This window comes from Seriola dumerili, unplaced genomic scaffold, assembly GCF_002260705.1.
Source record: "Seriola dumerili isolate Sdu_G_001 unplaced genomic scaffold, Sdu_1.0 BDQW01000877.1, whole genome shotgun sequence".
Taxonomy (NCBI): domain Eukaryota; kingdom Metazoa; phylum Chordata; class Actinopteri; order Carangiformes; family Carangidae; genus Seriola; species Seriola dumerili.
The window spans coordinates 1,037,994-1,065,074 of record NW_019175132.1 but is presented as its reverse complement, the minus strand read 5'-3'; the positions used below and the strand labels follow the sequence as shown (position 1 = coordinate 1,065,074).

Here is a 27,081-nt window from a genome sequence, read left to right as displayed (position 1 = left end):
CACACACTAACTCCCGGGGATCTTGGGAGAGGGGAGGGGGCAGCAAATATGACGGTCATAAATCCGTGATTGAACTTCAGTGGCTGGCTGTCTGTTCGTCCGCACCAAGGTCTCCTCCTGCCTCAGCTTACTGCATGTCTCCTCCGATGCCGAGGGAGTAGCTCAGGGAGGAAGGAGGGTGGAAAGGAAAAAAAAAAAAAAGAAAAGAAAAAAAATTCAGATTTCAGCACCGGAGCTGTCCGCGGCTCTTGGAGAAGTCTCCAGTCCTGCTGGAGAGAGAGAAGCTGCTCCCGACTGAACATTTGCTCCGTGGTACTGTGAGGGGGAAGGAATAATAAACTGCTGTGCCATTCATCTCTCTGCGGGGCGAGTAAAGGGCGCACACTCTTCATTTCCAGCAAAGTCCTGCCATGCTGGACGACCGGGCTTGAGACAGAAAGGATAAAGTCCCCAACAAGTCGCGGTGAACACCAGCCTTTACCCTTTAAGGTGAGTCCATATATACATATATATATACATATATATATATACATATACATATACATATACATATACATATGGGCTGATTGACTTTCCTCTGTAAAATGTTACATAACAAACTATGTGCTGCTCTAGATTCAGGTTTTGGTTACTGTTGCAAACATGGGGCAGTGACGGCTGGATTCTGCTGGGAAGCCTCGTTACAGATGCTTGTGTGAGAAGCACATTTAGGTCAGCAGACACACACACGCACGCACACACACACACACACGGGTGTGGATGCGCGCTGTGGTTGTTATCAAACTACAGGAGTTCCCACTGCTGCGCATTGTGTGTGCCAGCTTTTGTATCCCTCTCATTTCATAGCAGTGAGCTGTGCGGAAAAAAAAAAAAGAATCTGCAGAAATCTGGAGTGAAGAGACCAAAATTGTGGGGAGTTCTCGGACTATACTTAGCTGCATGTACGTCATTGGGAGGATAGCTGTTAAAGCAATAGGCTGCTGCTGCTGCTTGTTTTCTATGACCTTTTAAGTTGTCACAATGAGAGATCCTGCAACTAAATGCATGGCTGGATCATTTCTGGATTGATGCTCCTGTCTGCAGCAGACACACTGTTGTTTGCTCTGTCTCCAGCTGTCCACTTTTCCTCAGCTCTGTCCCACAGGGGAGTGCTGCTGTCCATTAGGCTCTCCATCAGTCTTTGTTTACAACCCTGTTATTGTTATCTTCTATAGGCCATATAGGTGCATAAAAAAAAGCCGGTTTCGGTGTTAACCTTGGACCGAGTCCTGCTCCTCGATCTGTGGCAGATCCCTGCAGCCTGAGCTGCTTCGCTGCTGCCTGCTATGTGCTTATTGTCAGACTCTCTCAGAGCGTTTGGCTGGCACAGGCTCTCCGGCTGGCAGCGCCTGAATGCCAACGTGATGTCTCCAGCCTAATGATGCACTGAGATTTACATTCCTCTTCCATTCTGGTACTTTTTTTTTTTTTTTTTTTTTCCTTTTTTTGTTCTGTTCAGAAGTTGAATTTCAAAGCCTTCCATATGCATTTGTTGAGCCCTGAGCATATGATGCTTTTTGTGGTGAGTGTTGATCCTGTGCTCAGGTACAAACACACAGACAGGAGATGAGGTGATGAAATGCCAGAGGGAGAGTTGCTGTTTCATGCACATAGCAATATGTTTCTTCTAGAAGCAATGATGGATCTGATCAGTGCAGGCCAGGGGCAGCAAGAGATCCTCAATCTCTCTGATCTGATTTATTTAGCCCTGTGTGTCCGAGTGCACGTCCATCTGCGTGTTTTAAATGGTTGTTAATGATTCCACTCACTCGCTATTACAGGGATCTGGGTGAACTCGTTAGTGTAATTAGTTCCAGGTCTTTGCTTCCCCTGGTCGGTGGGTGAGATCTTTGGCTAAAGGGGGTTTCGTTCTCATGAAAAGGCATGCTTTGTGGTGCTTCCATTCAAAAAATCCCACCCCTCCCTCCCTCTCCACTGAAACAAGGAATGAAAAGAAGGGCTGGTTGGGATTCTAATCAGCACATACCAGTGACATCCAACAGCTTTGGGAAGATAATCATACAGTTGGAGGAACACCACACCAACATAACATGAGAGCAAAGCCAGATACTGTTTAGCATCGCTGTCGTGATATTATGATCTAAAATGCAAGAATACATAACAGTATGTTGGAATAGTGTGGCTTGAAAATTTAGTCTGATTTGTTTATGCGTAGGGAAAAAAAAGAATCCAACACAACAGACGTAAAGCTGCTTTTGTTTGGGTGTGTTGTTCCAAACCTGAGGATAAGAACCTTTAAAAAAAGATAAATATAAGGGGTCACAAGATGGTAAAAGGGATAGTAATTTTTTTTTTTCACTTTTTTGTTGACTTCTCCAATTTTGATTGTTTTTTGTGAATCGTTACCTCACCAAGCTGATGGAAGGAAAAAATCTTAGAAGTAAAATTCACTCTTTGGTTGAACTGCTAACAACACACGTCCACACTAGGGCTATAACCTGTGATGGATGTCTGCAAAATTGCTTGGTTTTAAGGGGTCACAAGTCAAAGGGCTGGGAACCACTGAGGTTAAGTGTTGCGTTGATACAGATTATTAGAAATTCTCTGCCCCGTAAAAACACCTTCAAGTAGTTGAATAGATCAGTGGATTATGTTCATTTGCAATGTCTCTGTATTATTTTGATCACACACTGAATGAAGTTGTCTTCAGAGAATATTAGCAGTAGTTGAACGCAGCCCTCTCACACTGACCTTCAAGTAATATCCTCTCAGGTTTTTCTCAGTAGCATCTGAACAGACAACAGACCTGCTTCTATGACCAGTTCTGATTTAAAGCATAATCTATTTCAGCAGCCGTAGCTGAGCGTTGACACTGATATTCTATTTCTTAGCAGTGGTGCAGTTTTTTTTTTCCTTAGACTGATAAATGGCAGTTACATGAGCTCCTGCAGATCTAAATAACTTCCTCATAGTGACACTTGGGCAGCAGAGGACTGAATACTAATATAGACCTTAAGTTGTCCCTGGTGGTCTCTAATACACTGCAGCGTATGGGAGAAAATGGATTCTTGTTCAGGGTAAAGATAAATGCACTCAGCTCTTGTCTCCAGATGAAAATAGAGCCACTAACCATGATTCTTTTTTTTTTCTGCTCTGTCTGTAATGCATAACATTCACAAAACGACTTAAGGTGGAATTGAGAATTTCATAAAACGCCGGTCCTCCCTGTTGTCGGTCGTTTTTTATGTTGCTGCTGTGAATTGAAGTTAGTGTGTGTTTGCCCGACATGGTCTGGTAGTGTTCAATTGTGAGGTGTGGACGTACAAAAGGGTTACTCAGAGGAGCAGAAGAAAATCCCAAAGACTTGAAGAGCTATTTGGTGCCACCTCCCTCTGAAATTATCAATATTTAATTAAACCCAGATTCTCCTGAGAGCTTCATCATGTGAGAGCCTGTCACGCTGATTTGAGTCAACAGCCTGAATGCATTTTGAATCTTAAATGTAGACTCCTTGTGAAAAAAAAAAAAAAAGAAGATGATATCAAGTATTAGAGAAAATGGGGAAACAAAATGAATGATTCACTTACCCCTCCAAGAAACTCGTGTTTTACTTTGGAACGAAAAGCCTTGATCCTGTCAGGTGACATAAGACATACAAATGAGTGAATGTCTGATTTACCTCACCATCTTGAGACTACTCTGTCGCAGTGCAGCTTGACAGAATAACATTTCTTCAGCCATAGATGTCAGGTCTGCCTCTGGCCCCGTGGCCCTATTTTCTTTCCCTTCGTCCAGATCTTTTTTTTTTATTATTTATCTGGGGGCATTTAAATCATTCAGAGAGGTCCTGGAAAGAGAGCAGAGGAGTGGAGGCAGCTGCTCCTGCAGGAGTCGAGTGAACGTCAAGCCTAAGGGGGTTTTTATCCCTTCCTCCTCTGCTTGTATTGCCCCCAGGTGGAATATGAAGGGTGAATTTGATTTGGGTGATTGCTGAGACTTAATACCACCACTTTTTTTTTTTTTTTAAACAGTTGGTACTTGAAGGAAAATTTGCCATTTATCACCACTGGTGTGTTATTTGTGTTGTTTGGGCCATCATTACTACATGATAGCAGTGCAGTACTCAGCAAAGTAATTGCTGAGATATGGCAGTGTGGTAGAACTTACTACAACATAGTCATGATCAAACTGGTTGTAAACAAGCCCATAATTCAGTTACATTATCTAATCAACTTTATTTGGAGGTGAGAGGGCACAAACTGTGTTCATCATTGTGCAGGAAATGTGTGTGCGCACAGGTCAAAGGTGATTTCAAAGCGCTTTTAAATAGCCTGCTTGCCACATTCACCCGTTCGCTCATACATGTATACATCACACCCATACACACTCTCACACACTGATGGAACAGCCATCAGGGGCAATTTGGAGTTCAGTATCGTGACCAAGGGCATGGAGGAGCCGGGGATCGAACCACCGACCCTCTGGTTAGTGGACAACTCGCTCTAGAACTGTTCAGAAGTCTGCATTGTTATAGTTAATGACTAAATAGTCAACAGAAAAGGTAATTTCTTATATTACCAAAAATATTTATTTACCATTTACCATTTACCAACAGCTAGCTTAACATTAGCATGCCAAAGTCCCGTCCTCAGTGAAGCTAGGCTTCACACATCTGTAATTCCTAATTCCTGAGCGTTACTAGGTGATATACTCTCTGTTTTCAACCTATGGTGGATGTTTACAACATTGGTCTGCTTTAATTTTGTCTTCCACATGACATTATCTAACCTTCAGGTTCATTTTTTTTTTTTTTCTTTTGCATTATCACCGCGCTCCCGGATCACAGCAATTAACCTGGTGGGTATGTAATTATCGTGGAGAGGAATCATGACCGAAGCTACACAAAGAGCCAAGTTGTAATAAACAGTTTGATTGGCATGGATTTATACACACCCTCTTCAGAAATTATTCATGCATTTTTTTTTTTTTTTGTACTGGCAAGCTTTCACGGATGAAAGACAAATACATCACCTTTGTCTTTTGTGAGTATGAAGCGCACGCAGGTGGCAGGCTGCACAAATGTCGCTGTCAGTCAGGCAGGAAAAGGGTTGAGCAGTTTGACAGGCCTGTGGTCAGAAGCTGTAGGATCTCAGACTTGCGAGGAAACCAAGTGGCAGGTTACTCAGCGCTATCTAATACACTGAGGTATCAAAGCCATGCACTGACCCACTTGTGTCAGAATCGACTTGTAAAAGGGAGGGGGAAAGAAAAAACACAAGGCCCTCATTTAAAATTCATAAGTTAACCTGAAAATGACAAGGTCTTCTGCTCGCTCAGATATTTTCCTCATCAGTAGTGGCTTCATTCCCAGCTCTGTTTGAAGGATGCAAATGCTGAGAGGTACATGCTTCTCCAGCACCCTGTCTTCATTTTCCCTCTGGCATCATATAATGTCTTGCTACATACAGTACATGAGTGTAGATTTCCATTACAAGCTGTTATTGAATTGTTTTGAGAAATGAGTTGAGGGATGGAATTTATTAATAATGCAGGTAAACAGCCAGTGTTTTTTTTTCTCTCTCCATATATTTTGCTCTATAATTGAGAAATGAGATTTGGACTTAGAGTTATGGGTGTTTGCCTTTCAATGGATATTGAAATGATATTCATGCTATTTCCTGCTGACATTGAAGTGATGGAGTGTACGAAGACCTTGGGGCTTGTAATAGCACTTAGTTTATCGTTATTGTTTCTTATTTTTCCCCCTGCTGTTTATGAAGCTGACTCACTTTGCTGGCCATTAAGGAACAGTTTCTTTATTGTTGATTATCTCATTTAAAATGGCTGAGTCCATTATCAGCACTGCACAGTAATTGAGGATCCAGCTGTGGTAGCAGCATTTAACCACAATATATCAACCATGTCATTATTTTAATCCTTCCCTTTAAGCATGCAAAAGCTTTCAAAGTTTTTTTTTTTAATTCTCCCTTGGGTTCATGTGAAAGAAGCAGCAGTTTACAAGCCGATCCATCGCAGGCATCTTTGGCATCTAAAGGCTGTCACTGTCTAATGTCTGCGCCAGCGCTGCTCTGAGCCCGGGTGGGAAGGTCACTTCAGTGGATAATTAAGTCGCTATAATAATCAGTGTACCATCCTGTATTGTGATCACCACTTCCTCTCATCGACAGTCCATGCATGAGCTGTTCAGGAGCAGGCGTCTGGTAAGAAGATTTTTACATATTCAAGTGATTCAAATCATATCCAAGCTAATGCTATTGGGAGTTTTTTTTTTTTTTTTTTGTTTGCCTTGTTGTGAGGTTGGTCATTGTCTGCTATGTGGTAAATATCCTCCAGTAGCCTGATTTCCTTCTTCTTATATCTATTCTGTTTCTCTACAGCCCAACTCTTTTTTAAGCAAACAGGCAGGTGGGCTGCCCCGCCTTTTTTCCTCAGTAGTTTTGATCACTGTTTCCTAACCTCTCTGGTTCGCGATCCTTTATAGCCAATTCAGGGGCTATTCACGACCTCAAGAGTGTAAATGCAAACCGCAGAGTGCTGCTACCTTGTTAAAATGTTTCATTTGTTCCTTTCTGAGTCTGAGGGAGATGAAACTGTATATTTTGTTATGTCTTGCGAGGTAGGAAGCTTTTCTCTTGAAGTCTTGAGGCGGGGGTGCAGGAAATAAAGACAGCGAGGCGTTGTTTTTCAACTTAAATTCAGTAGCTTCTGTCTTCTCAAAACAGGCCAACTCAATTCTGTTGAGCCTGAAGATCAAAAAAACAGGTCCAAATCAAAACTCTATTTATTATTTCTCTGTCTTATTGTTGTAACAAAAGGTCTGATCCACTCACTCTTTTCTCTGCCTCTTATATACTGTCTCTCTTCAACTTTTCTTTTCCCTCACTACAGGAATCAGCTCATATAATTTCACTGGGCAGCAACCATTATTCTGGTTGCCCTGCTGACTATGGGTTTTGTAGTCTTTTGTTGAAAGCCAGGGGGGGATGGGTTGTAGTACTTGCTGCAGCCACCAGAAGGGAATGTATCTTGCCTCTATTACACTACGTCTCATGACATCACAATTTCATAAGAAAAAGTATGCGTTAAAAAAATAAAGATATTTCATGTACCAGAGTAGCCTGGTATCGCCAGACCAGTTTGCATTTGTGAATTGGTGTGGAACCTCTCAGTTCATTTTCGAGTTCCATGGTTTCATTTTCAATGGACGCAGACCGACCAATCAGAGCACAGAGCGACTGAAAAATGTAAGTGCAGTAGTTCTTCTTTTAGAAAAAAAATATACCGTCCAGTTTGTTCAATACTGTCGCAATAGTGGATTCATTCAACCTCCCAACATCAGCGGCATCCACCTCGGTTGTTCACGAAAATGCTTCAGCAGCGCTCCTGTGTCAGTCATCGACACATTTAAGATAAATGATTGTGATTGGCCAAACCAGTTTCTGGACAGATGGAGATCTGTTTGAATGGAAGAGGGGGGCAAGGCTAGTACAGAGAAATGCTTTCTCCTTTTCTTGCTTATCTTGTTAAACATGGGGCATCTTACACCGTGTTGGGAGGCCCTGACTTGGTGGACTAGGGCTGAACAATTAATCAAACTATTTTTGAATCAAGTGCAATATCCAAATCACAGAGGCTGAAATTTTTTGATCAAGGTAAAATGTGTCACAACATACAATATATGAAGCAATGTGTTGTTACAGAGATGATCCTGGCCTACAAATCATATTCTCCAGACGTAAGGGAACATGCTTGTTTGGTTCAGACCCCAGCAAAAATCACATTATTGTGATGTTTGGTTTTTTTTTTTTCAGTGAAAGTGAAATGCAAAAATTACAATTCCCACTATAATTGTGACTCATATTGCACTCGCAATTTCTGTCAAAATAATCATGATAAGATTGTTTTTCTGCATGTCGTTCAGCCCCGGTGCGGACAGAGGCTGCACAGACAGTTTTTTGCTGTACTACATTGCATGTCTGCATAAATAAGTGCGTCCCACCAATTTTTATGCACATTTTCCATTTACACATGGAGAAACCTGAATGGAAATGCTCAAAATGAAGTGGTTATCTACCACATACAGGTACTGCAATGTCCCCGTTCCTCTCTTCTCTGTCATCTAAAATCCAGAACTACTCCTGCATCAAAATAATGGAACAGAGCATTTCAGCTTAAGCTCATCTGTGCTAAAAGACAACCCACTGAGCTGATTGTCATTCCAGCACTTAGGAAAACAGTCTAGCCGGTATTCCACAAGGCCTACATATGTGTATTTTAATCATTGTATATTCTCGGCATGTCGCTGTCATTCATCAGTCTGCAGGAGGGGTCGTTACGAGGAAGATTGACTATTTAATGAAGTGCTTGTCCTTGAGGAGGAGAGACCACAGAGCAAGACTTGGTTATAAGTTTACAGGAATCTCATAAAAGCCGTTACCTCTATGATTTTTCAAGTTCATTTCTTGTTTTCTAACCACTAACTGAAGGCATTTCACCATCAGCCAGCTAATTGTTCACTTTTCGTCCGACTCTGAGCACCCCTTCTCGTGCGGAACAATACAGTGCATCAACAACACACTCGAGCCATTTTAGTAAGTAGTTGGCATTTTGGAGTGTGCTTCATTTTGACATTTTACCAGCGTGGACATATGACATACTCAAAACACGATTCAATAAAATTAGTCAGAGGGGACACTTACCAGCTGCAGGAGTGCTATGCTTCAGCTACCTTGACATTTGACCTCCCTTTAGAGAGATGCTAGGCAAAAGAGATATTCAGTGTAGTGATCAATATAGTCTCAATTTGCTTCTGATTTGTTTTAACTGAGCTGACATGGACTTTCACCGTGTGTGTGTGTGTGTGTGTTTTTGTTTGGGTGGTTAAAATATATGAAAGCAGTGGATGATAGAAATGAGCGTTGTATCGTCTGGAGTCTATGGAGCATAAGTCCACCAGCAGCCTGAGAACATAAGGCCTTGCTGGCTATTAGACACAGCCTGGGAGGAAGAGAGAGGGAGTGACTCCCATTTCACGTCAAATAAATGCGATTGAATTTCACACAAGCACTTATGTGGAGCATGGATGGATGGATGGGATTGCATTTCAGAGCAAAGACACATGTCCCATAAGTACCATGTAATCAACTTGAATCCACCACGGTGCCTTTTTTTCAATAATGGAATTCACGGTTGCATCTCACTTAAGTGGAAATGAGAGCTAAGTCAGTGCACGTTGTACCACATCTTACAGTGCGTTATTTCACTGAGTTATGCAATCACTGCAATCGCGTTATTACTTTTTGCAGATTGTGGCACAAAAAGAAAAGAGTCATGTCTTTTGAACATTTCTAGTGCGACAGTTTTCACAAAAATCCATATCAGTCACGATTTCGTCAAGATTACGTCTCGTAATAAATAACTTATTGCATCTTTATATTGTGAATTGATAGACCATGCTCTTTTATTGCCAAAATCAAACAATAACTTTCACAGTAACACTGTCAAAAATCAAATTACCTTGGTCTTTCAGCAGCCTAAAGATGTTGGCAGGGAGGGAAGTTCATTTTCTCCTCTGGGATGAATGACGCTGATCTTACCTTATCTTACCTCGAGTCGTTTCATTTTGTGAACAGTCGGAGGTGAAGACAAGCAATGCCAGGCTTGACTGAGCTCAGCAAGTTGTGGTGATTGATGCCATGTGTGTGTATCCCACTGTGGGACCATTAAAAAAAGGCATTTCGTATACATATATACATGCTCGCAGGTTACTCTCTTCCTGAGCAAAATCTGGCCTCCTGAAATAATCATGGACGTTAATTTACCGATCCTAAAGCAGATGGTGATTCTCGTCGGCCCACAGGTTGAGGAGGGTGACCTTTGGGCAGAAGGTCACACAGGCATGAATCCCTGAACAATTTAGGTAATGTGGTTAGGAATATAGGACGGTCTGTGACACATGACGCTGAATATACAGTGGAGGTGAATGGAGTTTGCTTTGCTGCTCAAAGCACCAAGAATCTGTCGACGGTAAACAGTAGCGGTGGTTCCAGTGAAAACTGTTCACAGCGGACACTGTAGAGCTTCCAAAAATAACTGGGACATTATTTCTGGAAAGAAACATTGCTGTTTGACTTTCTAAGTTGTCCTTCATCATTGCTGCGAGCGGCACAGTTGAAATTCCTTTCACCTACATTTCACTTGGGGTGAAGGCAGAGACCTCAGAGACAGATATCTGTAAATCTGGACTAATGAAACCACAACTACCTGCATGGCTTGATACCACTAGAGTGAATAAGAAAATATGTGTGTTCAATTTCTCAACTCTGTAGAAAATGATTGGCTTGCTGGCCAGTAGCAGCATATTATTTACAGGCTGTGTGAGGTAATTTGAACTGTGGGGAGTTGTCTGTTATTTATTCTGTTATTGATTTATTATTTATCTTCATCCATATGTCAAGATGATGGAGATACATTTTCCAAACCTTCACAAATCATGATTTTTTGTCTGGCAGTGGCACTGTTCAGCTTTGGATTTTTTTCACAGCGTTGATGAGCAGTTATTTATTGCTGTTCAGATCAACGTCATCTTTTACATGACGAGCTGCCTAGAGCCACAGACACATAAAACAAGGTATAGATTTCTGCATCGATATGTACAGTGTCCCTTACTTTGCATGTGGAGGCATTGTAGACACGCTCTCTCGCTTGCTGTATATTGAAGATATGCAAACTCCTGGGGCCTGCTTTCTTAGTCTGCACCCCCAAATATCCACATCTTCATGTGGATTGAACTACTATATGAAATAGGAGCAGTGAGCCAGGAGCAGATGGGCAGGGTTTATTAGTAATAAGGAGTGGAGTTCAGGGACGTTGCTGCTCATAGAAAGAGATGTGGGAGATTTGGAGAGACCGAGCTGTTCAGGGTGTGCAGGAAACGTAAGCACAATCAGTAAAAAACAAGATCAGATGTGCAAGGAGAGTGAATGTTTTCAGCGGTTGATGATCTCATCTCTGTGCTCGACTGCAGAGAGTTCTCACAGTGTCCTGATTTTATTCCTCCATCCCTTACAAGAAAATTACGATTGCACCAGAGGGCTCTTCAGTAGGTTTACTACCACTGCCATAGTGTATACCTCTGTCAGCTCCTCTTTAAATCTCTGTACCCTGAGTTTCGAGTCATTCTTCAAATGACTGATCTTGTCAGTACGCATCCTTTTGACTGGGAAGTACCACCATATATGTATGCACTACACATGAGTGGCAGGGGGAAAGTGGGGGTGGGTGGGTGAAGTCACTGTCACAGTTATCAGTTTCAGCTGGGAAAAAAGATGCTAAAGTTGTTCTTTAAAGGTTAAAGGTTATTTCACATGCGATTTTATGTTTTTCTCTGTGCATTTCTTACTAGTTTGAAGTGGGCGGAGCTTAGTCGGAAAGAACTGATGTCATTTACTTGCATACACCAATCAGAAGGGAGAAATATATGAAATAATCTCCCAATAAATGATGAAAAGGGATGTTTTTTTTCATTACTTTAAGTTTTATTGTTGCTTGTTAAGTCATGAATATTTAACTACATATTGAAATGCTTATAATTTGAAAGCTAGTTTTCAGGAGCTTTAATCTTGGATAATAGCTGTGCTGTTGTAGGTGATCGTCATGATGAATTGCAAATGCAGCACACTTGTGTAACTGTTCTTTGTTTCTTTGTCTCACCATCTGTCTGCAGCCATGGGAGTGCTCATGTCAAAGAAGCAGCAGGTGGAGAAGGTGCAGAAATGCACCGCCGTCGTCTCCGCCTTCCAGGCTGGACTTAAGGATCGCCCTCCTCCAGCCAAACAGGCAGACGGAGAAGCGGAGGAAGCTGACGGGCCTGCCAAAACTTCAGCCAACCCTGAGGAGAAGAATACAGAGGAGTCGGAGAAAGAGGACACAGACAATAGCGCAGGTCCGTCCACCTCCCAGCAGGCCTCAGCTCCATCGAGGGACGAGTGTAAGGTCAACCAGGAGGCCTGGTCCAGGTTACGGGATGGGAAGGGAGTGGAGCCCGAAGATCTTGACAAGACCCATCAGCTCACACCGCCTGCTTTTGTGCGGCCCAAAAGGGAAGCCGATGACGACCAGCCTATAGAGGTGGAGCTGGAAAAGAAAGAGCAGGTATAGCATGATGATCATAGTATATGTCATTGAATCATACATACATAAAAAAATTTTTAAAACACATTATAAATCCCCAAGTCCTGGGATTAAACAGATGTCAAAGAATTTCCATGGCAAGAGCAGTAAATTATGTCTTTTCCTCCCACAAGTTACACATTATAATAAAGCAATTTGGCCAAGCTATAATGGAACTGTTACGCTTTTTCCTAAACACCCTTGTTGAAGGTGAGACAGTATGAGTTGTTTGGGAGATGTGTTGTTTTTGTATGCGAGGGCTCTTCACAGCGAGCATCTTGTGGGCAGGCTCCCAGAGGTGACCCCATCCAGGGCGACGCTGACTAACAGGGTACGGAGTTCACAGGAGCACTTGACACCATTAGGTTTTCTGTTTTGTAAAGAGTAAACAATGCATGGCAGCTTGTCTGTTCTGCCAGTGGTGCACTTTAACAAGAGGCACAGATATAAAAGCGTCTACCTTGCAATAATTATAGATACAGTACATCAGAATTTTGTAGGAAATAGGAAAGATGTGCTGTCGCAAGCTAATTACTAATCCATGGCCTTGCTAGACCACAATGAGTAAGGCAATATTACGGGATGATTTGCCAGCAGGCTAATGCTTTTGGTGAGTGGGTTTATTTGGCAGTGAATTGGTTGAAATTGATTTCTGTCACATTGAAAGTTCTGTATCTCCATTAGCAACCGTCTCTTTCTTCTCTCCTGTCAAGTATGGTGTACCTCAAGGGTCAATTTTGGGCCTATTCTTTTGTTCCCCACACATTTTTTTTTTAGACATTGCATCATTTCTCCATGATCTTACTTTCATTCATACCTTAGTGTGTCGATGTAAAAACCTGGATGTCATCTTAATATTAAAACATATTATATTGAGTTGTCTATTTATTTTATTGTAGTGGATTTTATTTTAGTCTTATTTTACACTCAGCGAGCTTTACCCTTGCACTACTACCAGGCTAGAATGTCAGCTGTGAACACAGGATGTCTCACACTTCAGTGGGTAGACTGCAAGGAAGGTCACTGAGCACAATCATGCTCCCATGGCGATGAACCCTCTGGATTTTATTGATCCCATGACCTTTCCTTTACTTCAATATTTTGGCCAAGAGTTCAACAACAACAGTTCTGTCTACACTGAGTTTAAGAACAGCAAACGTCAGTATGTTGTTTGTTATGTGGGGGATTATTAAAACTGAAGCCTGCTGGGTCACACTAGATGTTAGGCTTGATATTTAGAGAAATGACCACATCTTAGAAGTCGATGAATGACCCTCTCCAGAGTTATTATGACTAGCTTTGATGCAGGATTGTTGATGTAAACTAGGTCATCAGGTCACAAGAGATAAGCTGTGACTAAAAGATAAGCTGTGATGAAAAAAAAAAATTTGACATGGTCTCATCTGTGATGTGTCTACAGCCCTGAAGCTGGTGCAGCAGCACTGGAATAGAGATTTAAAAAAAAAAAAAAAAAAACAGCACAGCAAGGATAAAAACTGACAGTGTCTTCGTATGGAAAACCAGTTAAGCATCCTGCAGTTATTTTCCCTGCCTTGACATCTGAGTGTATATGGCCTATAAATGGAGTGTACAGGGAAGTCAGACAAAGACTTACAAAGAGCACACGTTAGACAAGGCCACAGATGCCGGTCTTCATGGTAAAATACACAACACTGTTGCTGTTACATTACACAACACTCCTCCTATCATTAAACCACACTCTGATTCACACCTACTTGTTTTTACCTCAGCCACCAAACGACGAGATGTGTGACGTGTGTGAGGTGTGGACGGCCGACGACCTGTACCCCTGCAGGATCTGCACGCGGGTGTTTCACGATGGCTGCCTGAGGGAGCTGGGCTACCTGCGTGCCGAGGCCCTGCAGGAGATGAGAGATACAGCCCACACTGTTACCGGCTGGAGCTGCTACTATTGTGTAAGCCTGCACAGCTCACTGCCACCATCACATACAATCCTCTGTTTATTGTACTTCTTATTCTATTGTGCCCAGGTAATCTGAAGTAGTCTTTGCATTTGGCATCATGGACATGACAAAGGTCCAACAGAGAACAAAATTTATTGAGTCGTGTTTTGTTTCATGATTTTATACATAAACCTCAATTACTAAATCTAATTTGATTTCATGAAACTATTCATAGGTTGTTCTTCTGGTTGATTTATGTCATGCCTCTTCAGGGACTCATTTATTTGCTTGTTGTTGCCTTTAAAAAAAGAAGCTCTTCTTGACTGTCTATTACAGGAATTAGCCAAACACCACACGTTATAATCCTGTCAGAGACACTTGGAGTCGTGTGAAAAATGAATATTATTTCCAGAAAAACAACAGCGAAAAAGGTTTCATGACTAGTTGTGCTCATGAAGACAATCGTTCCCTGAACTTAACAGTTTTGATTTTTCCCACTTTCGATTAAATTAAACTAGGGGCTATATTTATGATCTACATGGTATTCAAAAAAATATTCTTATACCAGGTATAACCATAAGCTTACCTTGTTTCTAGATACAGAGAATCAGATAAAACACTGCATTTACATATTATAGTTCTAAAACCAGTCAAAAAAAAGTCAACTTCTATGTTCTCACAGCGGACATTTTGACTTGTCATAGCAGGAAAAGCACAGTTAGAATCAATGACTCTCTTTCCTTTACGTATCGGTCACAGTAATTTAGGACAAGAATTAGGGTACAGCAGGCGAAATCAACTGTTGTTGCATTAAATATTTACCTGCTACAACTTGTTGATACACTGTTAATTATGTAAATTATTATTAAAACTGCAGCTGTTGTAACGTGAAAGTTTCACTCTTTCAAATTGCGATTTTGTTTTAAATGTTTGAGAACTATTGGAAAGCGGACCATCCTTGTTGTGACAGGGATTCATGTTCTCTTTCATGGAAAGTTGAAGCATCGTCTAGAAGCATCAACATTAGCATAAACAGCAGTTATCATACCGCACAACTGTAATGCTTTACTTTACTTTTGTGAAACTATTTCAACTTGAGTTGAAATAAAGTGAGGCAATGTTCTGGATGGGTTTTTTAGTGTGAAACAAAACGCCCAGCTTCTCATCAGGAATTCGAGGCCAATGCCAAAACTGATGACTCCGGTGATCATCGCCCTGCGAGAGGCATAATGCAGTCTGTTTTAATTCTAGCATAAATAGCTGAAGGGTGTTTTTTCTGGAGGACCCTTCAGAGTGGAGTATAGGGGCTTTTGCTGTCTTTCGCCAGCCTTGAGAAGCAAAACCACTTGCCAAAGTTGCGCTTAGAGGGAGATGTTTCACACAATCTGTGAGAGGACGCTGAAAGGTCCTCTTTCTTTGGCTCGCTCCTTCAGTGTGTGAGGAGTGGGGGCGGAAGGAGACAATTCAGTGAGGGAAGGAGAAAGACGTTTTTATTTAAATTGTTTTATTTAAACTCTAGTCTTTAGAGCTAAAGAAACCAGCAAACTTGTTAGCATATGTCACTCAGCTGTTACAAATCCCCCCACCCCTTCTCTCACATCTAAACATTTAATTTCACACAGCCCATCTGCCAGCAGCAGCCCTCCAGTGCCTGAGTTTCCTTGAAAGTGGATTTACAGTTAGCCTTCAAAGCAGGCGGCTGCGTGCACGGCTCAATGGCAGCCAATCAGACCGAGGATGGGTTCGTGAACATGAGTGACCCTTCTTTATAGCACTGACTTGTTTTTGGTGCTTGCCGCTAGCTCCGCAGGACCAAGGCAACGTGTTCAAGCTCGAGTCAAAGTGGAGTGCATTCATGTAGCAGACATGCTGGATGTGTAAATAAAACATTCCTTTTCAGTTCTGTTTTTTATCCACCACCATGAATCCAACTCCAATATTTTGTCTCTTTTTTAGCTCTGGGTGGTTTCACCAGCTCCTGAGAAAAATATCTGACTCTTAAGCCTCAGCATGTGTCAGGGAATCTAGTCTACAGGTTTATGAGAATGTCCTCACTGGGAACATCTGCTTCTGCTGTCAGATAAAAGTGACTAAAAGGCTCCACAGATATGAGGGGAATGGCAGGGTTGGCTGATTATGCTCTTATTTTATGACATAATCTACTGATTACATCAGTGCTAGCAACACACTAATTTATTGTTAGCACAGAAATATTGATTCTTACAGCATCAGTAAGAAGAATTAATTTTTTTAAACTTCCTGCTCCGGCACTGAGTTTAATCACGAGTTATTTAAAGACCAACACTGTCATTTTTCTGAGCAGGACAGTCTCAAATAACCATTGATGTGAGCTGCCAGAATAAAATTAGAATGTGTTGATATTATTATACTTTTTTCTCTCGGGGCTTGATGAACAAAAGAAGCACTGCAGATTGGAAAAGCACAGTAATGATGTCTGGCAAGGAGTTAACAAAAGAAGCAGTTTCTTGAAGACAGCATAATCATTTTTTTTTGTTGTTGTTCTTGATGTTGATTCATATCTCACTTTTTAAATTGAACTTTATGAATTCCTGTGGGAATTGTAGTTTAATTAGGAGCTTAATAAGACGCAGCACGCTGAGAGCAGCAAGAAATATAATAATGAAAAAAAAAAGAAAGAAAACAAGACAGATAGGACAGATTATGTTGTGCATGCTGTAATTTTCCTACCTCCCACATGGCTTGGGAAAATTATATTTATTTTATTGGAGGTGGCATACATAAGTAATCTCACTTCATCACCTGTAGACAAGCATGACATTCAATTTCAACAAGGCACTAAAAGCACCAAGCTGAAGATGATCTGCTGCATTTTGAGGATGATATTTGATGTACTGATGTACAAGATAAAACTTTTAGCAAATTGTTTTCCATGCTTCCATGGAACTGCAGAGAGTTCCTCAGTCATAGAAATAGCTGGTTACTTCTTTAGATGCTACTGCCGAGTTATACTGCTACAGCTCTGTTCCACATATTTTATTCTGAACTATCTATCTGTCTTTTCCGGAAATGTATCCATGTTGGGCTTTTGAATGGTTGTAGTGATTGTGCAAAAACGGAAAACTGCAACAGCCACTATAAAGCGTGTACAGTCAATGCGGAGAAAGCATGGAGGGTTTTTCAGTGAGATATCTGGCCCAGAGCTCTTTCATCAAGGGCACAGTGTTCCAGAATTTGTCTGCACATTTTTTAGGGGTGTTGCAGGCAGGACGTGATCTTGGTCTAGGTGCCATGTGCAGATTTCCTCGACCTTGGAATGGCCACCTCAGGCAGATATAGAGTAATCCTGAAGGAATGAGTGCATGGATTAAAGGTTGGATGAAGGAATGAAGAATAAAAGTAAGTTTCTTCATGAGTGACATTTCTAGATCCATTAGGCGCTTAAAATATTAAGTAAGTTAAGCTGAACCACCCACTTGCGCTCAGATAGTAGAAGGAAGATTTGGGTACTATTCAAAGCAGAGCAAATAAATAAATGAATCATTAAATATTCCTAGAGTACAGACTGTAGGTCTGTAGATGTTGCAGACAGTGAGCTAACAAGGTGTTGGCAGTTGCTGTCATCTAGATGACAGGACGATAAAATGCAGGACACCATACAGTTAGTTGGCACACATGTACAGCTCACAGTGGGTGATATGATGAGGTCGTGTGGCAGTGTTCATTTGTGGTGGATTAAATTTTTGTGCATAGGAAAAACGGAGGGTGCAGTAGGTGGGGAGTAGAGCAGTAGTAGTAGTAGTTTTAATCAGCTTCCTTAACTTAACTACATACTACTCTTACTGTTATAATTCATGGCATTTCTGAGCTTGAGGGTTTTTTAGTTTAGTTAGTATTTTTTGAGTTGGCTGTGCATTTTCATTTAGATTTCATGATGTGGCTTTTATAAAGCAGTGATGGATTGTAACAGTTGATTACAATTTAAGGGTAATCTGCCAATTATCTGATAAATAATACAGAAATAATTTACAAATCTAGGCTTAATATTCAAATCAGTTTCTCCTATGAGTTTCCTTGTTTGTGGATTTGCTGATGTCCTGTACTAGCACATGGAAGATTTTTGCAATTCAAGTTTTTTTTCATTACATGAAAATGTATGAAATATCCGTACCTAAATGTCTTAACTGCAATTAACCTGAAATCTTCCTTCTCTTTGTGGCTGTGTTTTACTAATGATGCAGTAATGAAGAGACTCAGAGATAGAACAGTATATCATGAGAATCACCTGGGAAACAGAATAGTTGGTGAAATGATCCACAATCCAATACTTTATATGCTTGTGGCTAATTGCAGGGGACCCATCTGGGACTAACTTCATATAATTAGAGCACACTGACTTATTAAACATCAAGTAATGCACCATTTTTCAATAAAAGAAACAGAATGAGCCTCACTTTTCTTTTCTTTTTTTACAAAGTGTAATTCTCTGCCCTCATTTCACCCTTTCATGCAGGATAATCTGAATCTACTTCTAACAGAGGAAGAGATGTACAGCCTCATGGAGACCTTTAAGCAGTGTAAGATCATCCCAGGTGAGTCACTGAATCAAGGTTAGGCGCAACATTTATTTAAACAGTGGCAGGTGTTGGCAGTTAAGGAATGGTGAGTCCACCACCAGACTAGAACTATCTTCAATGTATTTCTGGTCTGACCTTAATTGTAATAATGTCTACTAAATATATGCTAAATAATAATAATGATAATAATATTAATCTTCATTTAAGGAGCACTACTTCAAAATCTACATTACAAAGTTGACAGAGGCAGCAATAAAACAAAATCAATAAAATCAGACTAAGATGGTAAACACAATAAACTGAATACCTGCTAAAGATCAGCATGTTAGCATTGTCATTGTGAACATGTTAGCATGATGACATTGCCATTTAGCTCAAAGTACTGCAATGTCTAACGACAGCCTCTGAGAACTACTAGCATTGCTGTAGACTCATAAGCTTGATTTGCACCTGGTATTAACATGTGATATGTATCTGTATATTGACATATGTTCCATGTGTCTTTGCATTTACACCATGTAATAAAATGTGTACCTGTTATCTCGACTGTGCCTGTATTGTGATCGGATCTCAATATGCAAATTAGGTATGCGGGCTGACTTGTGATAGACATGGTACATCCTGAATCAAGTGAAGCAGTGCTAAAGAGCTGACATTATTCATTTCTAAATCACTTCTTGTGAGGAAGAACGGCTAGCCATTAGCCTACTTCTAGCCTAATTGCTTAAACTAGCAGGAAGAAGCAGAGTCAGGCGACCTTTGAACTTGCTGTGCGGGTGTTTTCTTAATGGATGTGGTCAGACGGTATGAGCTACATTTACATATGGCTGGGAATATAAATGTGGTCTGCCTGATGTCATCACCCTCCAATGCATTCTGTTACTCTTGGCATTATGTTTTTAGTGATGCCCTCACTTGTAAATTGCATTGGATGAAAGTGTCTGCCTAATGAGTAAACGTAATGTTTATCTTTACTCAGAACATGTATGCAGATACAGATCACATTTTAATGGTATAAATTGGGGACACATTTTGTTTTTATATTTCCAAAAAGTAATAAAAATTAAAAGATAATCACCTCTAATCCCACACTCTGATGTTATGCTCTGCTGTACCATTGCAGCCATCAGAGGCCTGCTCACTGCAAGTTTTATGAGTTCTATTCTCATTCCTCTTTTTTTTCTTTTTTTTACAAAATTTTGAAAAGAATCTCAACCAAAAACTAAAAAAGTAAGTGAAAGAAAAAAGTCCTCTCCCTGACATTTTTCTTTTTAATCCAGACCATATGTCTCAAAAGAAAAGATTTGTGAATGAAGCATTTTATATAGCAGAGCTGGCTTTCCTTCTTGTATTCTCCTACCTAATACTGTCCCTGTTGCCACATTGACTGGATTAACCTGTCAGGAGGCCCCAGGCAAAGAAATTGCTGTTTGCCACTACTAACCTACAATGCACCTTTTTATGTTCTTTGAACACATGCCTTCTTCTACCATCTCTGCACATCCCTACCTATGTAGCCACTGAACTTTCAGTGTTGCATTTAGCTGAAGAAACTAAATAAGATCACTTGGTGAACACTGGACAGAAATGTATCCACTTTACAGAAAAGCCTACTGCATACACAAAATTTTTCCCTTGAATTCATTACTGGATTGCTCAGTCAAAGTTATTACATTATTTGCCCTCAACCCAGTCGACTTCCAATTGTGTGGTATTACTCCGCGGCTTGGATTGAGGGCAATCTGTGGGAGGTGGTCTTGCCATTGTAGAAAATGAGTCACCATAAGTTAATTATATCTGGAAGACTTGTTGGTGACTAATTAGGTTTGATGTGATGAATTGTTCCTTGTTGCTCTAGAGTCATGCCTGGTGTCAGATGAGCTCCTGCAGTACCGCCACTTTGTATCCAAGCAGCAGTTTGATAAGGACCTGACTGATGAGCAAGAAGAGGAGGTCCTGGCCCAGTTTGCGGCTCTGGATCCTGAGAAGAAGGGTCACATCGAGTGGTCGGACTTCCTGTACTTTGAGTCACTGGCAATGTTAAGGAAGTTTCGCACAGAGGTAAAGTATACTAGACTGACAAAACGAGATGAATATATTCAAGGAATAATCATAAGGCGGTTTATACAGTTCCTGATTTGTTACATAACCCAACGTCACTTTGAAAATCACAACGTTTCCTCCTCATTCTCGATGTCTTCATACTCAGTCATGAACTATGTTGTGTTATGCAGCAACAGTAAACTGGGAAGAAATGTTGAGGTTTTGGGGTTGGTATTGGGCACTATAAAGGTAGATTTACACTTACGTGTACAGCAGTCTCACAATAAAAGCCTGTGACAAAGTTTGTTTTGTAGTTTGATTTGACTGGTTGACCTTGACTTTTCTTGATCACAAAATATGTCTATAGTTACAGAAAAGGAGAAGATTTTGGAGTCTTAACTTGCTTGATGTTGTCTTCACTATCAACAGTCTCTGCCAGTAAGAGAGAGAGAAGTGTTTTTGGCTGTTCAAGTGCCTGGCAAAAGCATACCTTCCTCTGCTCAGCCAAAATACTCTCTAATCAGCCTTGTAAAGGATGGAGGAACATGGGTCAAATAGATTATGTTGAGTGAGGTTAGTTTGATGGAATTGCTCAGGGGGGCAAAAGCAACCAAAATTTTGGCCTGCACCCACCTGCCTTAATTACTCCCTTTTATTGTCACTTGATCACCAGACAGCAGTTTAAATATTGTGCTTTGTGTTTGGCTCGGGAGATTAAGTTTACAGTTTGTGGACTGTGTGTGGCTCTAGCTTAGCACAGTGTAAATCAGTGCTCGCCGATTATATCAGACAGTGCTAATGTGATTGGGTATGATTAAGGCCAAAGAAATGAGCCCTAAAAATACCTTTGCCAGACCCCTAAATTACAGCAAAGGAAAGCATAAAAGTGCAATGGAGTTATTATGAGAGATTTAAAGGAGTAGGTCCACCTAATCTCATAGAGTTGTTGGTTTTTATTTTTCCTAGAACTCAATGATGCGCCTGTTGACTGCCAAGGAGAGAGACAAAGCACGGTCAGTGTTCCTGGGTCTGGATCTGGATAAAGATGGTATGATCACAAGAGCAGAATGCCGCCAGGCCCAGCAGTCCTGGTTTCACAATCTCAACAAAGACTCGCAGTCCTGTAATGTGAGGTGAGTAGACCAAAGGAGAGCCCGCATATCCATTCCCAGTACATAGAAAAATTACTCCCTTTAAATACTTTAAGGAAACAGAAGTATTCCATGTCAAGACAGATAAAAAAGCACATAAGTCGATGTATAAATTAGGCAGGAGTTTTGGGAGCCCCGGTCTCATCTGTACACTAACTGCAGCTTGAAGAGGGCACAAAGGTTTGGCTGCTAAGGGAATAGAGACCATGACAAATATAACTGGAAGTATAAGATACTTTTCTCATTAGACATGGTTCCTCCAGTCGACATAAGTCACAGTAACCGCTAAGAGTTGTCTCCAACAGTGGAAAGCAATGTCAATGCTAAATCTTGTTTCTACCACTTCTTCTCTTCTACTGAAGTTAGCATGCTAACCAGCTCAACCACTCGTCACTTTCCGATAGTGACTCACTGTGGCCTCCAGTCTGCCCTGAAGACATAGTGCTGCTCAGAGGGTGTATTATAACCTCCTGTATTATAAAGACAATGATGGCTGAAGCTCTTGTGGAGTGACAATCACCACCACCTGCTACTGGCAATAAACCATGTTTGGTGTCAGAGAAAACTTACAAATAACCCTTTTAAATGGCCTACTCTTCATACTATGTATTTGATCATTTCAGCATGAGATCAAAGCTACAGATAAATCTAGCTCATCTAACTCATTAACTTTGATTTGTCAGCCTTGTGTGGGTTGGTGTCATGCCAGTGTCAAATTACATAATTTAACATAGTTACTTAGCGTTGGCTCTATTTAATTACATTTTTGCATGCTTTCTAGTTTGATTTCATATCTGTACTCTAAAACACGTCCAGGAATATACATGAATTATTCATTACACAAATTAATAATTCATGTAATTGTTTCATAATAGTTGACATTCTCACAAAAGCATTATGTCTGATTTTATGTCTGTTGTCTATATATTTTGACTTTTTGAAGTTTCACCATCATATCACTAAAATAGTATGTTAATGCATCTGATTCAATGATTATATTGTCACATTGTACCCATGAATTAGTGTTGTAGTGTTTACATCCCTGACAAGTAAAATTCAAGTTAGTCCAAAGTCGGGTGACATAATTAGCATACCACCATGCTTTCCTTCCAATATGGTAAAAAGGATTATATTGTTCATAAATCAAATAAGTAAACAAAACAATACAAAAAAACTCAAAAAGCTGCCTATAAGACTTTCAGCATAAATTACACAGTGGTTAACATGGACTTAAAAATTAAAACAAGAGTTTAACAACTGTCCTCCTTTAATGTTTGTACTAGCGTTAGCATTTATTATTTAACATGTCCTCTGGCCAGTGCGCAAAATCAAAAACCACAGCTATGACACTTTGGGGATTTGCTTTGACTAAGTTTCACCAATGTTGTGCAGCAAAAACAAACCCACAACACTCTGGAGCCTTTGGGAGATGTGGTTGCCATCCCCGCAGTGACTTTCTGTTTACTTCTTTATCGTACATTGACACTGAAAATGTATGACTAACCAGTGCACCCTGGAACACTGGGACTGGCACATAACAATGTTGTTTCCCTGTCAAGCTGCGGAGGAGCCTTCAGCTAAAACTGATAAGTGAGGAATCACAGCCATTGTTTCTGATTGGCACTTTGGCCTGTGCAGAATGCAATAAATGATTATATCAGTGCAACACTGATAAAGAACCAGCAAAGAGACATGACCTGAGCAACAAAAGGATTCTCAAATAAAGTGTTTCTGCCTTTATCAAGTCAAATACATTTAAATCATATCCATGAGAATCATGGTAAAACAAGCGGAATTTTAAAAGCAAATCAAGCTTGCTACTCCCTGCATATTAAAAGGCACCAACATAATGTGTTTCATTCAATAATGTATTCTGTACTGCCACTCATGTTATTAGCAGGCTTTTAGCTGCCTGTCAGTTTGATGTTTAGTATTCTTGCTATTAATATATTGACATGTTTTAGATGAATGAAGCTGTTTCTTCCCTTAGAGCTCACCTCGCTTGAACTCAATACAGAGCTGTTTGTGCTTTGATCAGCTGAGATCAAGTAAAGTTTTACTCCTGAAATGGCTACAGGGTATGGACACAGTAATATGAACAGTATATACAGTAAAGGGCAATTCAATACAACAACCCTGCAACTTATACTACCTTTTTTGGTTGAGACTAAGGAGAGATAAAATATTAGATACAATTCACAGTAAACGCAATATAGTCACTGCAGAGTTCAGCCTCAAAAATGACTATTTAACTAAATGAGTTAACTGAGAGTAATAATGACAGAAAAATAAGCTCTGTCTGACTCCGATGAGGTTAAGTTTGTTTGTACTCACTGTGTGACATTGTGTGTGTGTGTGTGTGTGTGTGTGTCAGTGGTTGAAGATCCTTTACTTTCGTAAAAGCAGTAATACCACAATGCAGAAGTACTCCATTACAAGTGAAACTCCTGTATGAAATAAAAGTACAACCAGAACTAGAATGGCACTCAATACAGCGCATACCTTCACCAAGGCCAAACATTCATGTCTGTGAGATCTAGAATATTATCTGGATCTGTACCAGATGTTACAGTTACATTTTCTCACATTAAGATCCAGGCATTATTCCCTGACAAATTAACAAAAATGCTGATAAATACCCTGTCATGAAATGTTAAAGAAATGATGAAGGAAATGTTTTAAAAAATTCCTGGATCCATCCCTTTAACTGGATCGACACCAAGATTAAATGGATTCTTCGCTGGTCCATGCCACATCCCTCGATCAAGTTTGGTGCAAATCGGTTCATTATTTTTTGTGTAATCCTGCTGACAAGCAAAAAAAAAAACAATAAACTAGAAAATGCTCTCAGCATATACCTTCACCAAGGCCAATGTGAAACAACCAGCACCAGATTTCAGTGGAAAAAATTCTAATTCATAGTAAATGATACAGATCTGTCCCAAAATGTAATGGGTTCATAATGGGCACATGTCCCATCCCTCAACCAAACTCGGTGTATATCAGTTCAGTGCTTTTTGTGTAATCCTGCTGTCAAACAAACCAACAAACCAACAAGTGAACTGACATGGGTGAAAAGATAACCTCTGTGTTGAAGGTAAAAATACACTGAAGTATCAAAATGAATCTACTCATTATCATGAATGTTAGTATATTACTGAGCTATTATTACTGATGCATGTAACATGAAAGCAGTATTTTAGTTGTTGTTTTTATTTTACTAATGGTAGATATTTAGTTTTGTATATAAAATCAGAATCCTACAAGTATAGGAACTACAAATAAATGTATTGGAGTGAAAAGTACAAGCTGTCCCTCTGAAAGGTGGTGAAAAATAGCATGTAAGGCTTGTACTGGAATAAATGTACTTCTCAGCATGGGGTGTGTGTGTGTGTGTGTGTGTGTGTGTGTGTGTGTGTGTGTGTGTGTGTGTGTGTGTGTGTACTGTATGTCTGTGCATGTGCTTGTTACTGCTTATAACCTCTTGTGCTGTCAAATCAATCTCCTATATGCTGTGCCATTCCATCCCTCTCACCTATTCAACATGCGGTATTCCCCACAGACTCATGGGACTCTGCTCTCCTATGAATTGTGGGTGAGTGTGACTCAGCACTGCATGGCTTGTCTTCTTCTCCTCACTTCAACAACCCTCAAGCACTCTGCAATCCTCAAGTATTCTCAGACAACCCCTCAGTTTAGATTTCATTTGTAATTTAACACTAAAAACAAGAAACAAGAAGAAGATAAGCCTCTTAACTCCAAAGTGGAACTCTTTCTAAACATATAGCAATCAAAGACAAATGCATCCTTGAAAGAAGTTTAATGAGCAGAATGTGAGTCCTTCATTTCATTAGATCTTGTTATACTGACGCATGGATGCTGGCCTCTAATTATAGGGATGAAAAGAAAGCCTTTTGTTCTCTTCTTTTTAAAAGCCTCACTTATCCGTGTAAGAGGACAATCTGGGGCAAGAGGTTGTGAGTGCGCGCATCAGGTCCACACATAGCACTAAAATGCAACCTCACTAATTCTCATTAAAAAGCAAATAAATATCGAATGAGTCAGAAACGTCTGCTCTCTTTGATTACTGGGTTAGAGACATTCACATTCGCTACAGTGTGAAAAGTGAGTTTTTTAAGGAGCCATCAGTCAGAGGGTTAATCAGTGCAGCTTCTATTTGACTCTGAAATATCAGAAGCCGATGACTCATAGGTGTGGCAGACAGCCATTTAAGTGTGAAAAGGAAAGTGTCTTATATTCTTATGTAACTTATTTGATTTGGCATTGAAAAGAAAATCCACCCTTAAACAGAGCTTACATTAGGTGTTGGATATTAAAAAAGGTCCACCTTCTGCTTTTTTTATTAGCCTAGTTTAAACTGAGCAAATGCCGAGGAAGACTGTGGCTCTAAGTGACGGGAAAAGCTATTAAATTGAGTTTGAATTTACATTGTGATAACCCTGTGATTTAGGGCAGTATAAGGTGGAAAAGAGAGCATCGAGAATATTGGTGGAAAGATAATCAATTAATCATGAAAGCCAATCCATCAAGCAGTGCCTTTTTTATGTTTTATGACATAGTGAGATGATTATCTTTTCTTATTTTTCCATTTAGGATTCTCAGTGACTCTTATAACTGGAATGAAATGTTTAACTTTTATAGAGTCTAACTTTTCAGTGGCATGTCATGACTATATTTCAAGCGTATAACTGGTTCTACAGGATCGGAACACTTTTCTGGGCAAAAGCCCATGGGAAGTGAATCCTCACATACATTGCAATGTTATATGGTTTGTTTTAAGTTTTATTTGAGATTACAGACTGTGAACGAGAAATGTCCTCATCCCAGCAAAAATAACTATGGGTGCTCTATTGTTCAAATAGATGGTATAATGTCATAATTTACATTGCATTTTTTTATTATAAGTTTTTTTTCAGCTCAAGGGGAATGCCTTCTCCTTCACTGACTGATGTAGCAGCTAACTCATTCTGTCTGTTTTTATTCTTTGTCCTTTTGTTCAGTATAAGTCAAGTTGGCCCCATATGTGAGAGCAGTCCAGGCAGCTCTGACAGTGAAAGGAGCAAGACTGGTGAAAGCAGGTTTGTCCTCTTACAGTATATATTTAGTGAATGTGTGTGAGGTAGCGTGGACACAATTACAATGTAATAACCCCGAAGTAAATATCAGTTCAGTGAAGCTCTATTCTCTCAGGAT

At 40.3% G+C, this 27,081-nt stretch overlaps 1 protein-coding gene across 1 annotated transcript in view; it reads left to right on the top strand.

Moving 5' to 3' along the window:
* The first annotated feature begins 246 nt into the window (after positions 1-246).
* The window catches only part of phf24 (PHD finger protein 24), a 30,085-nt gene continuing 3,250 nt past the window's right edge, over positions 247-27,081 (top strand). Inside the window, exons 1-7 of the mRNA XM_022766626.1 lie at positions 247-489; positions 11,747-12,174; positions 13,944-14,129; positions 18,610-18,688; positions 20,532-20,734; positions 21,683-21,849; positions 26,889-26,966. Of these exons, the coding sequence (XP_022622347.1) occupies positions 11,749-12,174; positions 13,944-14,129; positions 18,610-18,688; positions 20,532-20,734; positions 21,683-21,849; positions 26,889-26,966 (1,139 nt within the window). The 5' untranslated portion in view covers positions 247-489; positions 11,747-11,748. The remainder of the gene's footprint in view (positions 490-11,746; positions 12,175-13,943; positions 14,130-18,609; positions 18,689-20,531; positions 20,735-21,682; positions 21,850-26,888; positions 26,967-27,081) is intronic.